The 18846-nt window shown below is 43.4% G+C and overlaps 2 protein-coding genes across 2 annotated transcripts in view; both read left to right on the top strand.

Annotated features, from left to right (window-relative positions):
• The first annotated feature begins 9014 nt into the window (after window positions 1-9014).
• Window positions 9015-9746, top strand: LOC109465012 (low-density lipoprotein receptor-like). The gene is given in 3 exon segments (XM_019762135.1): window positions 9015-9193; window positions 9311-9462; window positions 9553-9746. Coding segments are annotated over 3 exon segments (525 nt in total).
• Window positions 9747-13319: 3573 nt separating this feature from the next.
• LOC109465011 (low-density lipoprotein receptor-related protein 2-like) overlaps window positions 13320-18846 on the top strand; it is a 10271-nt gene continuing 4744 nt past the window's right edge. Inside the window, exons 1-10 of the mRNA XM_019762134.1 lie at window positions 13320-14796; window positions 15547-15657; window positions 16191-16252; window positions 16572-16668; window positions 16796-16906; window positions 17003-17178; window positions 17273-17428; window positions 17597-17735; window positions 18273-18496; window positions 18815-18838. Of these exons, the coding sequence (XP_019617693.1) occupies window positions 13320-14796; window positions 15547-15657; window positions 16191-16252; window positions 16572-16668; window positions 16796-16906; window positions 17003-17178; window positions 17273-17428; window positions 17597-17735; window positions 18273-18496; window positions 18815-18838 (2577 nt within the window). The remainder of the gene's footprint in view (window positions 14797-15546; window positions 15658-16190; window positions 16253-16571; window positions 16669-16795; window positions 16907-17002; window positions 17179-17272; window positions 17429-17596; window positions 17736-18272; window positions 18497-18814; window positions 18839-18846) is intronic.

Below are 18846 nucleotides of genomic sequence, written 5' to 3'. Positions count from 1 at the left end.
GCTTCGGAGTAGGAAAAAGCACCGTCATCAAAGTCCTTACGAGTGGTGTAGAACTCCATAAATTAGGCGTATTATCTGAGGACATGGGGGACATCATTGAAGAAGCGACAGCATTCATGGCTGCCTGCTACGGAGTCAAAAGCGTGGTGGGCAGCCATGAATGCTGTCGCTTCTTCAACATGTCAGAGGTCCGTGGAGAAGTTTGGCGTCGACGAATGGGTTCAAAGACGGTGACAAAGGCTCCAGACCTAAGGTCACTCCCTCCTACTACAGAGGCTTTCGAGGAGAACGTTCGAAGGGTACACATTCAGACTGCCATCTGGAAATATGCTACGAGCTACGAACCTCCAGCGTTAGATCCTGTCCAGTTTGGTTGGGAGCGGGATGAGCGCAGCAGATGCTTGGTTCCAGTGACAGTACAACCGGATGTTACTGTTGCTCCACCGGAAGTGCTGGAAATGGTAAGGTGTGGCTGTGCCACGGAAGCACCATGTTCAACATCAATGTGCGGGTGCTACACGGCCCACTTATCGTGCACAATATTCTGCGGATGCCATGGACGGGCTCACTGCCAAAATCACCACACCCGGCGGGTTGATGGATTGTTTGACGACTGAGTCAAACCAGTAAAGGCCACAGCAAGTAATTTTTAAGGACGGATTTTAGTTTTCGCATTACTTTTCGCCCGATTTTGAAAAAAAAGAAGAAATTTTGTTGCTCTCTGACTGTGGTCAACATGCCGAAAAATGGACATAGAAGTCTGTTGTCATGCCGGAATGTCGATTGCAGATAAATGAGATGAGACAAGACAAGGCTCTGATTTCTCTGAATCCTTTACTTTGATGCAGTGATGTATCTTATTTTTCATTTGTAATTGTGGAACCGGAATTCTGTACATTTTAGTGAGAATGAGCCATCAAGTAAAATGAATGTTCTATAACAACTTGGATATATATAGGCTGATGTTGCTATTGCATATATTGCATTAAAAGTTGGTTTAATCAATACTAGAATGGTTTAGTCTGATTCCTTATCCCTCAAAACATATGTATAGACACCCAAAATTATAGTTACTGTGATATATACAGTGTAGTTACTGCGATATTGACGAAAACCCAATTTTCAGTAATGCCCGCCCTAATTTGCATATTGTGCGGCCTTAATTTGCGTATTTAGCACAAAATACTGGTTTGATCTTCACTGAAATGGCTTGATCTGATTCCTTATCCCTCAAAACATGGGGATAGACACCAAAATTGTTCTGATACGATGTGTAGTTACTGAGATATTGACGAAAACCCGATTTTCAGTAATGGCCGCCCTAATTTGCATATTGTGCGGATTGCCCAAGGATGACAGAGTGGCATCATTCAGATTCTGAAAGAGCACACCTCAGAGATATGGAAACAACAAAAAAACTTTGTATGGACCGCATTGCACGCTTATCGGTCTCTGCCACCAGACTATATAATACTCGAGGCAAAACGATTTTATTAATCATGTAACAAAGAGTTGAAGGAGTGTATTCCAAGAATTGCTGAATACTATTTCATCACCAATATTGTCTTTTCATTATGCTTTGAGTAAGCTTCATATTCACTTTGGTATTAACTTAAGCTATAGGATTCATGAAAGGAGTTTTATTCATGCATCAGATGGTCTAGTTAGGGCACTGTTATGCGCAGTATGACATAGTATAGATGTTTATGTGTTTGATATAAGTTACCAAAATATACGCAATCATTTCTAACATGTAAAATTACATACTGAAAGTGCTAAAAACGTTCAGATAAAACATTACACACATCAACAATTGGAAAATAGTACTGTATTTATCAAATACCACTCCATTTGTAATGTATCCCAAGATATCAAAAGGACTCCTTGTTATATGCTAGATTATTCCGTGTTTAATTTGTAATAACAAGCTAATGCATGTTTTCTGATGTTATCTAGTGTAACTCATCAATGGTACTGCGTACTAGTAGTCAAACCTCAAGTACCCGTCGTCACTTTGCATCTCAAAGTGTAGTCTCCACCAGACTTTTTTGCAGGCTGAATAAATCGTAGTCTGTGAGATGTCGCTATCCTCTTTGAAGTCCACAAATGGGTTTTAAATACATGCGAAGTATCCAAATAAGCATCTAGTTGGAGAAAAGTGTTTCACACATTTTTTCTAACTCCACCTAATGAAGTATACCTTGTAATTTCAAATTATGATGTGGAAAAAGGTTAAGTTTGAACTTGGGCATTCTAGTGGCTTTCTAAGGTATTGCAGTGGCACTGTTAGGATTGACATGTAGCTAGGAATGTATGCACAGGTGAAGGCACTACAGATAGTGGAAATATTCAAACCCCAGATGTTCAAACCTCCTGGGGGAGGGTGTGAAACAGATGTTTGTAAGGTTATTTTAGATGGCACCATGAAGATCCAATTTTGTCGACACCGCTATTCTAGTCCCTATAGGTAGTTCAGGCGACCAGATGCTCGTACTGTATGGAGCCACTCACAATCACATGCTTTGTTTAACATAAAACAAAATAAAGGTCAAACTATATACAGCGGCACATTTCTGACAACCCAAACTCATACATGACGAAGTGTTGAGGTAATCGAGCTCTTGTTGAGGTATAATTTTGAACGATTTTGGGGAATAGTTAAAATATCATGTTTCCACGCGCACGCATGCCATATCGCTTTCACATGGAGAGCTGGTATTGATTACGGTGTAAACAAGAAGTACGATCTTCAAGGTATCCCACGATGACGACAGTACCTTCATTGCATGTTATATATCCATAATAAATCACGACACACATGTAAATGTACTGTCTACAAAACGGTTCTTAATCTGACCAATGTAACAAGAGAAATGCTTGTTTCTTGTGAACCAATTCTGTATGGGTGCAAAGTGAAGCATATCATGTTCACCAATATCGTTCTCCAAAAACAAGAATTTGTGCATAACTCGCTCGTTTACGAACAGGTGGGGTATGGCGCAGAAATGCACATGCGTGACAACGCTACATTCTGTTCTGTTCTATCGCCAAAGAATTCAGTCGACTCAAACGTTATCTTATCAGTGAACAGTTCTATTGACTTTAATTTATGTATTTGAAAGGTAGCCAAAATTTCATATAATCGGAAACCAACTGTAATAAAGGTGACATTCAGATGCATTGTTCAACCTACAAATGATTTTGGGTTGCCATAGCTGCCATATATAGTAAGACTTATAACCAAGAAAAACAACAACAGATATTTCACGATGTCTCCGTCTGGTAGTTACGACGAAACAGCGGGATACTTCACATACCTCAACCTAGAGTCACGTCAGCTGGTTTCAATATGCATTATCATATAGCTAGAAGGCGTCGACCAATCGGAAAGCTCCATTTGGCGTTGGTTTATGAGGCTGTGACTTCAAAAGTGGTCAGTTATTAGAATAACCGACCACTTTTTGGATCGCACTATTATACAGAGGACAATGCACTAAGATTAGTATTAAGACTTGAGATGGTGAACATAGACGGTTACACAGTCTTCTCAAAGCCTCGGCAGGGCAAAACAGGAGGGGGAGTTGCCGTTTACGTGAGTGACAAACTATCTGCCCGTGAACTGGACATTGATGTCCCACCGGAGCTAGAATGCATCTGGATCTACGTAAGACCGGCAAGACTCCCACGAGAAATCTCTGGACTTGCGGTTTGTGCGATATACCTACCACCCGGCTCACCTCACCAGGACGCCCTCAGTGATCACTTGATCACTTCAATCGATCAGCTACGAACAAAGTATGCTAACATTGGATTCTACATTGGAGGCGACTTTAACAGGATGGATGTCCAGAGCATCTGTTTGAACACTAACTCGAAACAAATTGTCAACAAGCCCACCAGAGATGAAGCCATACTGGACCTCATTCTAACCAACCTGGGCCGTTTCTACAAACCTTGCTCCACCATAGCCCCCCTGGGAATGAGCGACCACAGATCCGTAGTCCTCTTACCCAAACAACAAACTAAGTCAAACGAGATAACCAAGAAAATTGTTCGTCCGATGCCCGAGTCAAAACTACGGTCATTTGGAGCATGGATTACGACACATGACTGGCACGAAGTTACACAAGCAGACGGATGCCAAACTAAGACTACAGCACTATACAACACGCTGCACCAGAAAATCGATGAACATTTCCCCACCCGGACCGTCAAACTTCACTCTAAAGACAAACCGTGGGTAACCCCCGATATTTAGTCACTGATATGCCGGCGCCAAAGAGCATTCAGCCAAGGCAAGACTAAAAAATGGAAATCTTTAAGGAACAAAACTCAGTCAAAAATCAAGAAAGCGAGAATAATCTACTATAGTACTAAAGTAGAAAACCTCAGGAAACAAGACCCTGCAAACTGGCACAAGGAAATAAAAACAATGGCCAACATCGGCAAAGTGAATCCAAAAATCCACATAGATGAAATTCCCTCAAATGACGCCAAAGCCACGGCCGATGCCATCAACGCCACTCTCAGTAAAATAACAAGATCACTCCCTCGTTTGGACATCAACCGTCTACCAGCCTTTCTCCCAGCACCTCAACCGCCCCAAGTCAACGTGTGGGATATGTACCACAAGTTAAGGAACGTACGCACTCGGAAAGCAGCCGGCCCCGACAACATCACCGGGCGGCTCATCAAAGAGTTTGCATTTGAGCTAAGCCAACCGCTCACCTCTATCCTTAACGCATCGTTGAACGAAGGACGCGTCCCCAAGGAATGGCATGAGGCGACGGTCATTCCACTGCCAAAAACCAAACCACCAAAAGTGAGCGAGCTTCGCCCAGTATCGTTAACCTCCCTCTTGGCGAAGGTTTGCGAAAGCTTTATCGCAAAATGGACCATGTCCGACATCATCACAAACATCGACCCACAACAGTTCGGCGGCCTACCCGGAAGATCCACAACACACTGCTTGGTAGATATCCTTCATCACCTTAGTAAGACTTCAGACCAGAGAAGGACAGTTAGCAGCATAGTAATGACAGATTTCGCTAAAGCGTTTGATATGGTGGACCACTCAACAGCTATGCAAAGACTGCTCGAGCTAGGCGGTCGACCATCACTACTTTCGTGGATTTGTGACTTCTTAACCGGGAGAAGACAGCGCGTCCTCTATCAGGGCACTCTGTCAGCGTGGGAAGACCTAACGTGCGGCCTACCCCAAGGCACCGTCCTAGCTCCGATCATATTCGTCGCCATAATCAACTGTGCCACAAAGGACGTACGCGCGAGAGATTGGAAGTTCGTGGACGATCTCACCATCATAGAGTGCAGACTGTTACGCCAAACCTCCCACCTACAAGAGGACCTAGACACACTTGAGCGGTGGTCTTCAGAGAGTTTCATGAAACTCCACCCAGCAAAATGCAAAGTAATGCATGTATGCTTCGCCCGTAACCCTCCACAGTTTTCATCACTGCACATCGACGGTCACACTCTCCAGGAAGTCCACGTTGCGAAACTGTTGGGCGTGTGGCTACAACAAGACCTGAAATGGGACATTCATATTAACTATGTCGTTAAACAGAGCTCCAAGCGACTCTTCCTGTTAAAACAGCTTAAGAAGTTCCACCTACCTCATGCTGACCTCATCACTGTGTATATATGCTACGTCCGACCGATAGTGGAGTATGCCGCACCGGTTTGGAGTTCTTGTCTCACAAAAACCCAGTCAAAACAGCTCGAAGGTATCCAGCGCCGAGCGTGTCGTATAATCCTCGGCAATCAGTACACCTGCTACCTGGAGGCCTGCTCCGAACTGAGTCTACCTACGCTAGAATCCAGGCGGGAAGAACTGTGCACGAAGTTCGGGAGAGGACTGCTGAACTCCCCCCTTTACCGGAACTGGCTACCTCCATACCGTGGGGAAGTCAGCTCACGTCACACCAGAACTTCTACTAATCTGGATACAATTCTCACAAAGACTGAAAGATTCCGCAATAGCTGCATTCCTTACTTGGTGCGACTGCTAAACACATGTAACTAATAGTTCCCTTTTTAATAATTGTTAGTAGCAATTTTAACGTTGTACGTACACGTAGCTTTTATATAATATATGCATTATTACGCTCTAAAATATTTTAAAGAATCGTGTCGCATTTCAACCATTGTATGTGTAATTTCGAAATATTAATGTGTATATCAGTAATTCGTGTCGTCGTGAGTGACCACTTTGTATATTTGTTATTTTGGTCAAGGGTAATTAATTTTTTAACTAATTAGCACATTGTAGTTACAACCAATTCAGGGCCTATGCCCTGCGAGATGTAACATGTGCAAGACGAACAATAAACCAGTATTATTATAAGACTTGTAGTGTTTATCTATTAGGAAACGTATTGTAGTTTATTTTTGAATAATTTAGTTCAAAGTACAGCACAATTAAAAAGATATAAATGAAATTTAAACAGAAAATACTAAACATCATGTTTGACACCCCCACTGAAAGTGGTAGTGTTCCAATGTCACGAGATCACCGCAGATGATGGCTTGTTTGATGTCTTGCTGCCCCTGCTATCATGTTACACGTAACATAGAATATGATTTTTTCGGCAATGGAAGAATTCTATAAATGAATTTGTGTCAGTTGCATTTTCGATAGGCTATATGATAATAACGTTAATGCCCTACCTTATCCTTGGTGTATATGATGATATAATCCCTTCGCTCACTTGGTGGTTTATTCGGTGGTTATCGGTACCTGACCAGCGATCATCTCACCATATACAGCTCGGGGTGGGGGCATTAACCCATTTATTGGAAAATATATGTATATTTGATAGAAATAGTCATATATTTCCCACACACCAATCAAAATGTGTTTGTATATTTCTGATACTATAAAAATGAATCTTAACCGGTAACTGCATGTGTCTTACGCATGCAACAGAGGGGCGGCGTGGGACTTGCGCTGTATATAATTAGTGAAGCCAATGAAATAAGCTAAAACAGCTCACCGGAACGTTCTTTTCCTCCTGTATTTTGTATCTGAGCAGGGTGGCAGATTGGCCGGTCACATCCACAACCAGAAGGGAACCGTTTACTAACCAGAACACCAACGTGGGAACAAAAAATGTACCTGCAGCAGAAGCAACAACCTGTAAATCATAACCTAACAATTAACCCAACCATGAACAGTAACCTGTTAACCTTAAACCTTATAACCTGAAAGCCAAAACACACTTTTTTTTAGTCTTTTTGTGCTAGGCCTGACTCTATACTATGCACTCTGGCTATGCATGGATCATTCACCTGAGATGTGTAACTGGCTACTTCCACTTACCAAGAGTTCCCAGCAAATGTTCATCTTCGCCAAACAAGTCATACACCAGACCCCACTGGTGCTGCCAGAAACTGTCAGATGCCTTCCACAGGCCCTGCACATGCCTGTAAAACAAAGACATGTTACTTAACATGTACATGTACAGGCAGCTACTGCTGGTGGCCGGCTCAGTTGTATAGTCGCCATGGCAACGGCTACCTGAAGTTGTCTTTCAGTCGGGTCGTGCCCGGTAACCATGACAACCATGGCCAGTAGAACTGACAACAGGCTGGGGGATATAGAGATGTATCTTTATTTGTTTCACCTCCGTTTCAGACTTTCTATCGCTTTAACAGATGATATATGATAATGTAAACCAACGATGCCATCACCACTAGCTTATTTAATAGCATATGTCCTATTTAAAACGACGGCGAGTCCTTTGAGAGACATAACGCAAACCGTCGTTATTTCACTTTGATATACCGTCATTTACAGAACATCAGCCTCAGGCAGGACGCCACACGCTTTTGATCAGGTCACAGGTCAGGATTTACTTATATAGTGGTGGTGGGGGGGGGCTCTAGAGCCGGGGGATCCATAGCCCGTGACACATCTTTCAGAAGACTGTGGACATATCCGAGTGCATACAATAAAATTGCAAATGTTCCACTATATGAACTCTGAATTCGTTCAAAGAATGCGCTTGCGTACATCTGGAGTATAATTGCTTCGACATTATATAAATATAGAATACAACACGGGGTATTCCTTATCGCCCGAGGTACCACCCCGACCTCGCGTCGCATCGCCCGAAGGTCGGAGGGAGATCCGATCCGCGGGAGAGCTGTATGTTATTTATGTCATACCCACCCAAGAAAACACGCCTTTCAATGCGAAATGAGCGAAAATTTGGTGTCCCTAAATCCCCAAAATGCAACAACATCAATTCCAACGTCCGCACTTTGTATTCCGAACCGCTAAATTTTTGAAAGCGTTGGCCGTTGCAGGCGATTGGGCGTAACTCGTTCGAATCGTTCTATGGAGTGATTTGGCCCGGGGCCGTTCCTATCCTTGAAGTACGGCCCGGTCCGGAACACCCGTATCGAACGTAGTCGCGGCCCGCGCCCAGGTATGACATATTACCTCGTATTGTAGTGTAAGCAAGGAATATTAAAATAACCAAGAATGTTGACAAAGAATATGAAAGCACAAACATAGGGACTAGAAACTGGAGACAAAGATGTAACCTGGATTAAGGCTTTAGAAAATGATTAAATAGCAACACAGTATATATTTGTCCACAAAGGAGTTTTTGTACCATACTGCATTATTCGTCAGGGTGTACGTGAATAAGAAACACATAACTTTACTATGGCTGTTTAATGATATCTATGAAACAGGCCGCTAGACGTGTAAAGAAAAGTATTATTCTGTTGAATTCCTTGTCTGGAAGGTGCAAATAGGGTCATACGTTAGATAGTCCGTGTAGTATTAGTTACTGTTATTGTCCTTATCAATCATTGACTAGCTAGCCGCAACGTCTTGCCATCCGGTGTAAAGTATGGGCAATTTTTAAAAGTTTTAAATTAAACTTTGTAACAGAGCACTTTATATAATGTTCATGCTTTAATTCAGAAACAATCAAATATACAAAATACAAAGGAATGATTAAACTGATACACACGACTTACAAATGTCAANGAAAGCAAATTGCACAGTGTGTCCCTTGTCCAACTACTTTAAGTGTGAAGGTGGGAAATGTGTCCTTCCACAATGGCAATGTGACGGTGATGAAGATTGCGACGATGGTTCAGATGAGGACGACTGCATGAACAAAGACTGTTACAACCCTGTGGACTTGAAGTGTGGAAGTGGAGAATGCATCCCCTCCACAGCGGCAATGCAACGGTGTGGACAATTGCTTGGACGGCTCAGATGAGGAGATTGCATAAACAAAGCGTGCTACTTTTCCGACAACTACAAGTGTGACAGTGGACAATGCATCCCCTCAATCTGGCAATGTGATGGTGAGGAACACTGTGAAGACGGTTCAGATGAGGACAACTGCTGGAGCGAAGTGTGTGATCTTCCCGCCTTCAGGTGTCAAGGTAGTGGAGCATGTATCCCTTCAGTTGGGCTATGTGACGGCATTGATAATTGTCCAGACGGTGAAGATGAGCAAGATTGTCTGAGAGAGTGTCCAACCGATTATCCAAGTAATGTCCGGCCAGAATGGCATTGTGACGGTGTGACTGATTGCCACGATGGTTCAGATGAGGAAAGCTGCACAGCCGATGATTGTCCCTTGCCCAAGTTTTTCTGTGAACGCCGCGGTTACTGCATCGATGGTACAATGCGCTGCGATGGCGTCGGTGACTGTTACGACGAGTCGGATGAGAGTGGCTGCGGTAAGCTCACTTTCTAGTTAGTTAATTGGCTGTTAGAGAGCCCTTGGAACAAAGAACCAACAAGTAGCATAGGTTTGGGCCTCCTAGCAGACTTTATGGAACTGCAGGGCCATTTTGCTTAAAATGTCGCAAAATGTATAAAAGATGATAACTCATGAAGCGTTGGTAGTCATGGCTTTTGGTAGGAAGGTAGGCAGCTGAGGGGAAAAGTATAAAATTAGATGGTCATTATAAGTATCTAATTTGCATGATTATTGCACAAAGCTCGAGCGCTCATGAATCAAATGTATTCCACTATAGGTCATTGAATCTTGGAACATGCGTAGCGAAGTAAGTGAGGAATATCAATTCTGCAAAATGCTCCCTAATTTGCATAATACCTGGGAAAATGTCAAAATACCATAGTACTAAATAGCGATGATTTTATATTTGTGACAATTACGTAAAAGTCAACATCATCAGTCATAAATCATGTAAATCAGGATCTTATTTGCATTATTTGTTGAGATTTTGTATTTGTTTAAGGTTCTCATAACAGGTGACTACTACGGTAACTTAGTATACGCTTTTGAACTTGAATGTCACCTCGGATACTGACAGGCTGTAAGATCTGAACCAGTCACACCGGCCGGAAGGACCCCGTCATACCTATATGAGTTTCTTGTAGTGTTTAACTTGAAAATGGTTAGTGTAGTCGAATGTGGTCATTGTTGTATGTTTACGCCCATGAAACCTGCGTACTACCGTCAAAATATGTGTTGTACAGTGTGCACCAGTATGGAGTTCCGATACAAGATACAAGTCTTTATTGGAAATCGCAGTGTTGCCACTGAATTAAAACCAATTTACAATTCAAGATAAGGAATCCATTAAAAGCTGATTACAAATATGGACAAATTATACACACACATTACAAAAAGAGGCAAGTTACTGTCCGTGCTGGTTTACAAGTCTAGTCATGTACGGCACACGAGAGTTCAAGTACCGCTTCGTTCTGGCTTTCGGACAGTTCAATTTGTGGTTGTTGCGTGTCACTGTGATCTGAGCCCTAGGTGGTGGAAGCCAGTCCCTGCAAGGACCTAGCAAACTTCAGAGTCAGCTGTTCACGCCTAGAGGCAAGTGTTGTCAGTCCGAGGTGCTGTAGAGCATGTGAATACCCGCAGTAGTCTTTGCCGCATGATTGTACGGCACGCTCTTTTCTGTAACCGCTCAAGTTGATCAGACTGGCGTTTAGTTTGGCCTGAGTGCCAGACAGGAACTGCATATTCCAGTATTGGTCTAACATACCCGATGTATATCACCACCAGACAGTAGAAATGTGAAAACAGTAGAAAATGTGTAGCACCATCTACAGTGTGCAATGGTATCATCGACTGTGATGATGCGTCGGACGAGCTGCTGTGTCGTAAGTTTTAAGCGAATTACGAGGAGTTATAGATTATCCTATGAGGTACATGATCATGACCTGCAGCTGAGACTGCGTTGAAAAGGTCAAACAAGAATTTGGAGACCTCATACGTGCATGACATATTGATAGCCTTTGCAACATTTAATTTGTGTCATTGACATGGAAATGTGTGATGTGAAATGTGTAATGATGTAGCAATCTATTTCATTTGTGGGATATCGGGATTTTCTTCTTACACAATCCGTACTGTATCTCACCTGCTTTCGTTTCGAGGTCTATCAGATGCATTCTTCAGAGCTTCTGACTGGAGTTCTGCTTGTCGCCGCAAATTTGTAGCCGATATAAGTGGTGATTTTGCACAATGCCAAACGGGCCTAGGGTTGACTTCCCTTATATCCAGACCGCTTCTTTTATCCAATGGATCCATCTGTTTTCCGTTATCACATGCTTGTATACCAGCAAAATAAAAGTCAAACTATATACAACGGCACACTTGTTGAGGTACAATTTTGAACGACTTTAGGGATGGCTAAAATATCATGTTTGCATGCATGTCATATCGCTTTCAAATGGGGAGCTGGTATTACTTACGGTTATCATGATCACCAATATCGGTCCCAAAAACAAGCATTTGTGCATAACTCGCTCGTTTACGAACAGGTGCGCAGAAATGCACATGCGTGACAATGCGAGGCGAGGGGACGGCCATCAAAATGTTGCTACATTTTGTTCTGTTATATCATTAACCAAAGAATTTAGTCGACTCAACGTTATCAGTGAACAGTTCTATTGACTTTTATGTATTTGAAAGGGATCCAAAACTTCATGTAATCGCAAACCAACTGTAATAAAGGTAACATTCAGATACATTGTTAAACATACAAATGATCATGGGTTGCCACTATAAGTCTGGTAGTTACGACGAAATAGCGGGTCATTCTACATACCTCAACCTAGAGTCACGTCAGCTGGTTTCAATATGCATTATCATATAGCTAGAAGGCGTCGACCAATCAGAAGGCTCCATTTGGCATTGGTTATCAGGCCGTAATTTATTCTTCTAATAACCGACCACCTTTTTGGACCGCACTATTATACAGAGGACAGGGCAATCTATAAGGAAACGTATTGTAGTTAATTTATTTCAAAGTACAACACTATTAAAATATATAAATGAAATTTAAACAGAAAATACTAAACATAATTTTTGACACCCCCACTTAAAGTGCCACCAATGCCACCGCAGGTGATTGCTTATATGAACTGTTTTTCTGTCCATGCCATCATGTTACACGTAACATAGAATGTTATAGTTTTTCAGCAATGGAAGAATTCTATTAAGGAATTTGTGTCAGTTGCATTTTCGATAGGCTATATGATAATAACGTTAATGCCCCACCTTATCCTCGGTGTATATGGTGATATAATCCCGCTCCCCTCACTTGGTGATTTATTCGGTGGTTATCGTTACCTGACCACCGATTATTTCACCATATACATCTCGGGGTAGGAACATTAACCCTTTATTGGAAAATGTATGTATTTGACAGAAATAGTCATATATTTCCCACACACCAATCAAAATGTGTTTGTATATTTCTGATGAATAGTAAAATTCATTTTTACAGTATAATACTGTAAAAATGAATTTTAACCGGGTTCATTGGGACTTCATACATGTAACTGCATGTGTCTTACGCGTGCAACAAAGGGGCGGCATGGGACATGCACTGTATAGTACGGGACTACATAGCATATAAACTACACGTGCCTTATGTAGGCGAGTGCGACGTCGACCTGGATTTGTTTTCAAGCTTAAGAATACGTCAGATCTGAAAAAGTTAACTATCTTTATCGAAGTCTATTTGCATTTAGATCAACTCGTTGGGTCAACAGCACAAATTTTGAATACATATCCTGATAAGTTGGGGTGACTCACTTTATTAACAGCGAGAGAATGTGGGGATTCTAATTAAAAAGTTTCCTAACATTCCTCTGGGTTAGTACCCATATGTTCCCTGTAATTCTATACTTTTTATAAGCCTTTGCATAAAGCAGGGTATTCACAAAGCCCAGTACTTACCTGATTATTTTGGCACTAGACTGAGTAGACGTCTCTGTGCCAGGGTACGACTAGTACACCCAAAAATTCTCAGCTACATTTCCGACCGTTAAGTCGACCATGGCTCCCGGCTTGATCCTACTCATGTCCCTGATGTACATCGGCCATGCCTCCCTTCATATTGCCGACGGAGACGAAGAGTGCCCCGCCTTGGCATGCAAAACGACTAACGACTGCATCGATTGGGCAGAAAGGTGTGATGGATTCATAGATTGCTTTGACGGCTCGGATGAAGAGTGCACGGCTCCAGATTGTTTGTCGCCCGACGTTTTCGGCTGTGGCATTGCCCGCCGCTGCCTCTCTCTCGCTGTGGTATGTGACGGTAATAATGATTGTCCAGACGGTTCAGATGAAGAAAATTGTACAGCGTGTCCCTTGCCCAACTACTTCATGTGTGATAGTGGTGAATGTGTACACCCAGGATTGCACTGTAATGGTGGTGATAATTGTAAAGATGGTTCAGATGAAGAAGATTGCATCAACAAAGAGTGTTACAATCCCGCTGATTTCAAGTGTGAAAGTGGTAAATGTGTCCCCCCATACTGGCAGTGTAACGGTGCTGATGAGTGTGGAGACGGTTCAGATGAGGAAGATTGTATAAACAAAGAGTGTTACTACCGCGACGATTTCAAGTGTGATAGTGGCGAATGTGTAGACCTACACTGGCAATGTGACGGTAGGGATGACTGTACAGATGGTTCAGATGAGGAAAATTGTACAGCGTGTCCCTGGCCCAACTACTTCAAGTGTGATATAGGTGAGGAATGTGTCGCTATAGACTTACAATGCGACGGTTATGATGATTGCCCAGATGGTTCAGATGAAGAATATTCATATTGCACCGTGTGTCCCTTGTCCAACTATTTCAAGTGTGAAAGTGGAGAATGTGTCCCCCCATACTGGCAATGTGACGGTGATGAAGATTGCGACGATGGTTCAGATGAGGACGACTGCATGAACAAAGACTGTTACAACCCTGGGGACTTGAAGTGTGGAAGCGGGGAATGCATCCCTCCACAGCGACAATGCAACGGTGTGGTCAATTGTGACGACGGCTCAGATGAGGAAGATTGCATAAACAAAGCGTGCTATTTTTTCGATTACGTCAAGTGTGACAGTGGACAATGTATAGATCCAACCTGGCGATGTGATAGTAAGGAAGACTGTGAAGACGGTTCAGATGAAGACAATTGCTGGAGCGAAGTGTGTGATCGTCCCGCCTTCAGGTGTCAAGGTAGTGGAGCATGTATCCCTGAAGATTGGCTGTGTGACGACTTAAACAATTGTCCAGACGGTGAAGATGAGCAAGATTGTCTGAGAGAGTGTACCACAACCGACTATTCAAGTAATATCCGGCCAGAATGGCATTGTGACGGTGTGACTGATTGCCACGATGGTTCCGATGAGGAAAGCTGCACAGCCGATGATTGTCTCTTGCCCAAGTTTTTCTGTGGACGCCGCGGTTACTGCATCGATGGTACAATGCGCTGCGATGGCGTCGGTGACTGTTACGACGAGTCGGATGAGAGTGGCTGCGGTAAGCTCACTTTCTAGTTTATTGGCTGTCAGAGAGCCCTTGGAACAGAGAATCAACAAGTGGCCTAGGTTTGGGCCTCCTAGCAGGACCATTTTTCGTAAAATTTCGTAACATTTATAAAAGATGATAACTCATGAAGCGTTGGTAGATTGTCATGGGTTTTGGTAGGTAGGTAGGTAGCTGAGGAGAAAATCATAAATTGGATGGTCATTATGCATACAAGTACATGTATCTAATTTGCATGATTATTGCACAAAGCTCGAGCGCTCATGAATCAAATGTATTCCACTATAGGTCATTGAATCTTGGAACATACGTAGCGAAGTAAGCGAGGAACATCAATTCTGCAAAATGCTCCCTAATTTGCATAATACCTGGGAAAATGTATTAATAATAGTGTTGAATAGCGATGATTTACATTTGTGACAATTAGGTAAAAGTCAACATCATCAGTCATAAATCATGCAAATCAGGATCTTGTTTGCATTATTTGTTGAGATTTTGTAATTTTTTTAAGGTTAGCATAACAGGTGACTGCTACGATAACTTAGCATACGCTTTTGAAAATGTCAACACGGATGACAGGCTGTAAGATCTGAAACAGTCACACCGACCGAAAGGACCCTCATCATATAAGTTTCTTGTGGTGTTTTCAATACTTAAAAATGGTTAGTGTAGTCAAGTGTGCTCATTGTGGCATGTTTACGCCCATGTAACCTGCGCACTACCGTCAAACGATATGTTGTACAGTGTGTACCAGTATGGAGTTCCGATGTGAAGACAGCGGCGAATGTGTAGCACCATCTGCAGTGTGCAATGGTATCATCGACTGTGATGATGCATCGGACGAGCTGCTGTGTCGTAAGTTTTAAGCAAATTATAAATTAGCCCATGATGTACACAATCATGACCTGCAGCTGAGACTGCCCTGAAAAGGTCAAATAAGAATTCGGAGATCTCATACCTACATGACATAGCCTTTGCAACATTTAACTAGTGTCACAATGGAAATGTGTAATGATGTAGCAATCTATTTCATTTGTGGGATATGGGGGTTTTCTTCTTACACAACCCGTGGTGTATCTCACCTGCTTTCGTTTCGAAGTCTATCAGATACATTCTTCAGAGCTTCTGACTGGAATTCTGCTCCCCAAAATAACCAACTTTAATTTTCACAATTTGTAATGCTTATGCCGGAGGGTAGCCTGGGTACCATCTTGGTTAGTTACGTCCGGACGTAAACAAACCAGGATACGGTACCCAGGCTAGTCTGGGGGTACTACATAGGAAAAACCGTATTCATCAAGAAAATGCATATATGTCACGATTGATTCATCGATTGTAATTGTGGAGCATTGGACAGAAACGTTCCATACCAGTGTACATTTCTTCAGAGTCCTGTGCAGAGAAGGGACTGTGGCAATGTAACGGCGGTGAATGCGCCCAGAACGCCTCGGTGTGTGACGGGGACAAGGACTGTACTTCTGGGGAAGACGAGGAGAACTGCCACAGTACGTCTATCCATAAGACTAGTCATACACTGACACACACAGAAAGACACGCACACACACACACACACACACACACACACACACACACACATGCAAACACACACACACATACACATAAACACACACACAAACACACATGCACATACGTACACAGAGGCACAGCACACATCCATCTATTTCTCTATTTATGCCTCGCTAATAAAATAAGTCTTGAGAACTCCAACATACATCCCGTCACTTACAGCTCCCTGCAATGGTCTCCAGTTGGAGTGTGACGGGGGATGTCTGCCGAAATACCGCGTCTGTGACGGGGTGGAGGACTGTTCCAACGGAGAGGACGAGATGAACTGTACAGCCGGAGGTGGGGTCACTTCATGTGTCTTTGTCCTTGGTCCAAACCATAATAGGAAAGATCAATGTTGTTCTCAAAAGGCCATTTTAGAAGTATATTCATAATTAGGTAAACTTTTCATAAAAACCCCACCCAGGTTGCGGTGCTGGACAGTTCTCCTGTACAGACGGGACGTGCCTGTTGGAGTCACAGCTGTGTGACAACCTGACGGAGTGTAGTGGAGGGGAGGACGAAGAAGACTGTGGAGGTAGGTACTAACTACTAACTTCGTATTTTACTGAGTAAGCTTGCTAGTTTTACAGTCAGTGTACACTACGCCTTACTGATGACATTTTCCTGACAGAAGCCAAACCTCCTGGATTCCCGCTTGGTTTGGCCAGCCGGTACATTCCCGATGTCTTCCTCACCGCCAGCTCCAACTACAAACCAGACTTCGCCCCGATCCAGGCTCGCCACACGCCTTTAACTATGCCAGGATACTGCTGGGTACCAAATTCTGTGGTGGGCCAATGGCTTCAGGTACCTGCTCTTCATTGAATCTAGATCGTAGATATGAAGAACTTCTAGTATGTTTCAGTAGCAGGCTGGAGAGTCTATATATGTTTGACTGCAGGTTTACTTGGGCAAGACGACTGACGTCACAGGGGTGGTGATCAGTGGAGGTGGGTCGAACTGGGACCTGGGCAGTTGGGTGACGTCATTCACTCTAGCCTTCAGCATGGACGGCGCTTCGTGGGGACCGTACACAGACAGCAGTGACAACGTTCAGGTGCGGAGACTTTGTGACTTGCAAAGGCTGTTCACTTTTGGCGCATGGCCATCTTTAATAGGATACGTACTTGGTCATCTTGGGATTCTTAAAATTACTCAATTATACATGTATCTTCAAAGGTTGTATGTCCATTTTCATGTTCATTTTTCTTATTTTCTTACACAGGATTTTCAAGGAAACCGAGACCGGTACAACAGAGTTAGTCGCCCTCTCCCAGTTCCTGTGACGTCACGCTACATCCGTCTGTACCCGACAGGCTACTATGGCTGGGTTGCCATGGGGATTGAGGTGTACGTCACAAACGGTTAGTCTGCTGTAGTTTTGTAAGACGCTTCTCTGATGCCATCTACCCATATCTGGACTACACGGCTTCCCTCTTCTCCCGGTACCGCAGATCGTGTTTGTAGGATGTTTTGTGCCATCATGAAGCTTTTCACAGTGTCCGAAGTACAGTAGCTTACTCCTTCTGATCATGGGTAGGAGTCATCTTTCCATCCATGACTCTTTTAGAACAGAGATGTTTGTACGATGTTCTGCCCACTCGGCTTACTCTCAGTAACGTCCTGTCCTATAGGACCCTATACTGCACAGCCACTTCATCTCGAATTCCTCGATCTTCAGTATGAAGTGTATATGCTTCGCAGGCCACCACACCGCATGTCACCACAGGCCACACCAGTACCCTAATCATGGTGGGCAACATTAGAGCTCTGTCCTTCCAGATGACATCCAGGGAACTAAGGGCTTCTAGCTTCATATGGAGCTCCAAGCATAACCACAGTGGTCATGGACGGTACATTTTAGGTGCGCTAATCCACTAACAGTCTAATGATCTCTCCAGACGAAAACACGTGGCTGAAGCAGGACCAGTACGTCCCATTGGGAGTTGGACTTGATCCCGACGATCCTGGTACGGTTCCGAAGGTTCCCGACCTCGACGTGAGCGCGTCATCGCGAAGGGACGACTTCTTCCCGTGGCAGGCCCGTCTGAACAGCGGGGAGGGGCAGCAGCAGGGGGCGTGCTGGTCTCCGGCTCTGCGCACCGACACGGACCAGTGGCTGCAGGTAAGTATTGCCTGGTCACCAGAACTAGTGTCCTCTAACAGATCAAGCGGGAATTCAAAAGTACTCTTAGGGTAAATGGTTGTGAGATCCAAAGGTAGATCGAGACCACCAGAAGACTGATACTTCACCGATGTAAAGGGTCTACGACTGGGAGCTAATTTTCTTTTAGGGACGTGCCTAGCAACGAATTGCCTGCTTTGCATTGCCAGTCAGCATTTAAAAAAATCTTTTTGAAAGTTGACTCTATTCAATAACGAACAATTACCACATTTCCTCAATTGAATAAAAACTATAGTGATGTTTCTCTGTCAACTCTAGATTAAGCATGACAGAGTGTACGAAGTTGCCGG

Source organism: Branchiostoma belcheri, unplaced genomic scaffold (assembly GCF_001625305.1).
Source record: "Branchiostoma belcheri isolate BF01 breed outbred unplaced genomic scaffold, Haploidv18h27 scaffold146, whole genome shotgun sequence".
Lineage (NCBI taxonomy): Eukaryota > Metazoa > Chordata > Leptocardii > Amphioxiformes > Branchiostomatidae > Branchiostoma > Branchiostoma belcheri.
The sequence above is the reverse complement of the archived record's forward strand: the minus strand, read 5'-3'. Positions and strand labels throughout refer to the sequence as shown.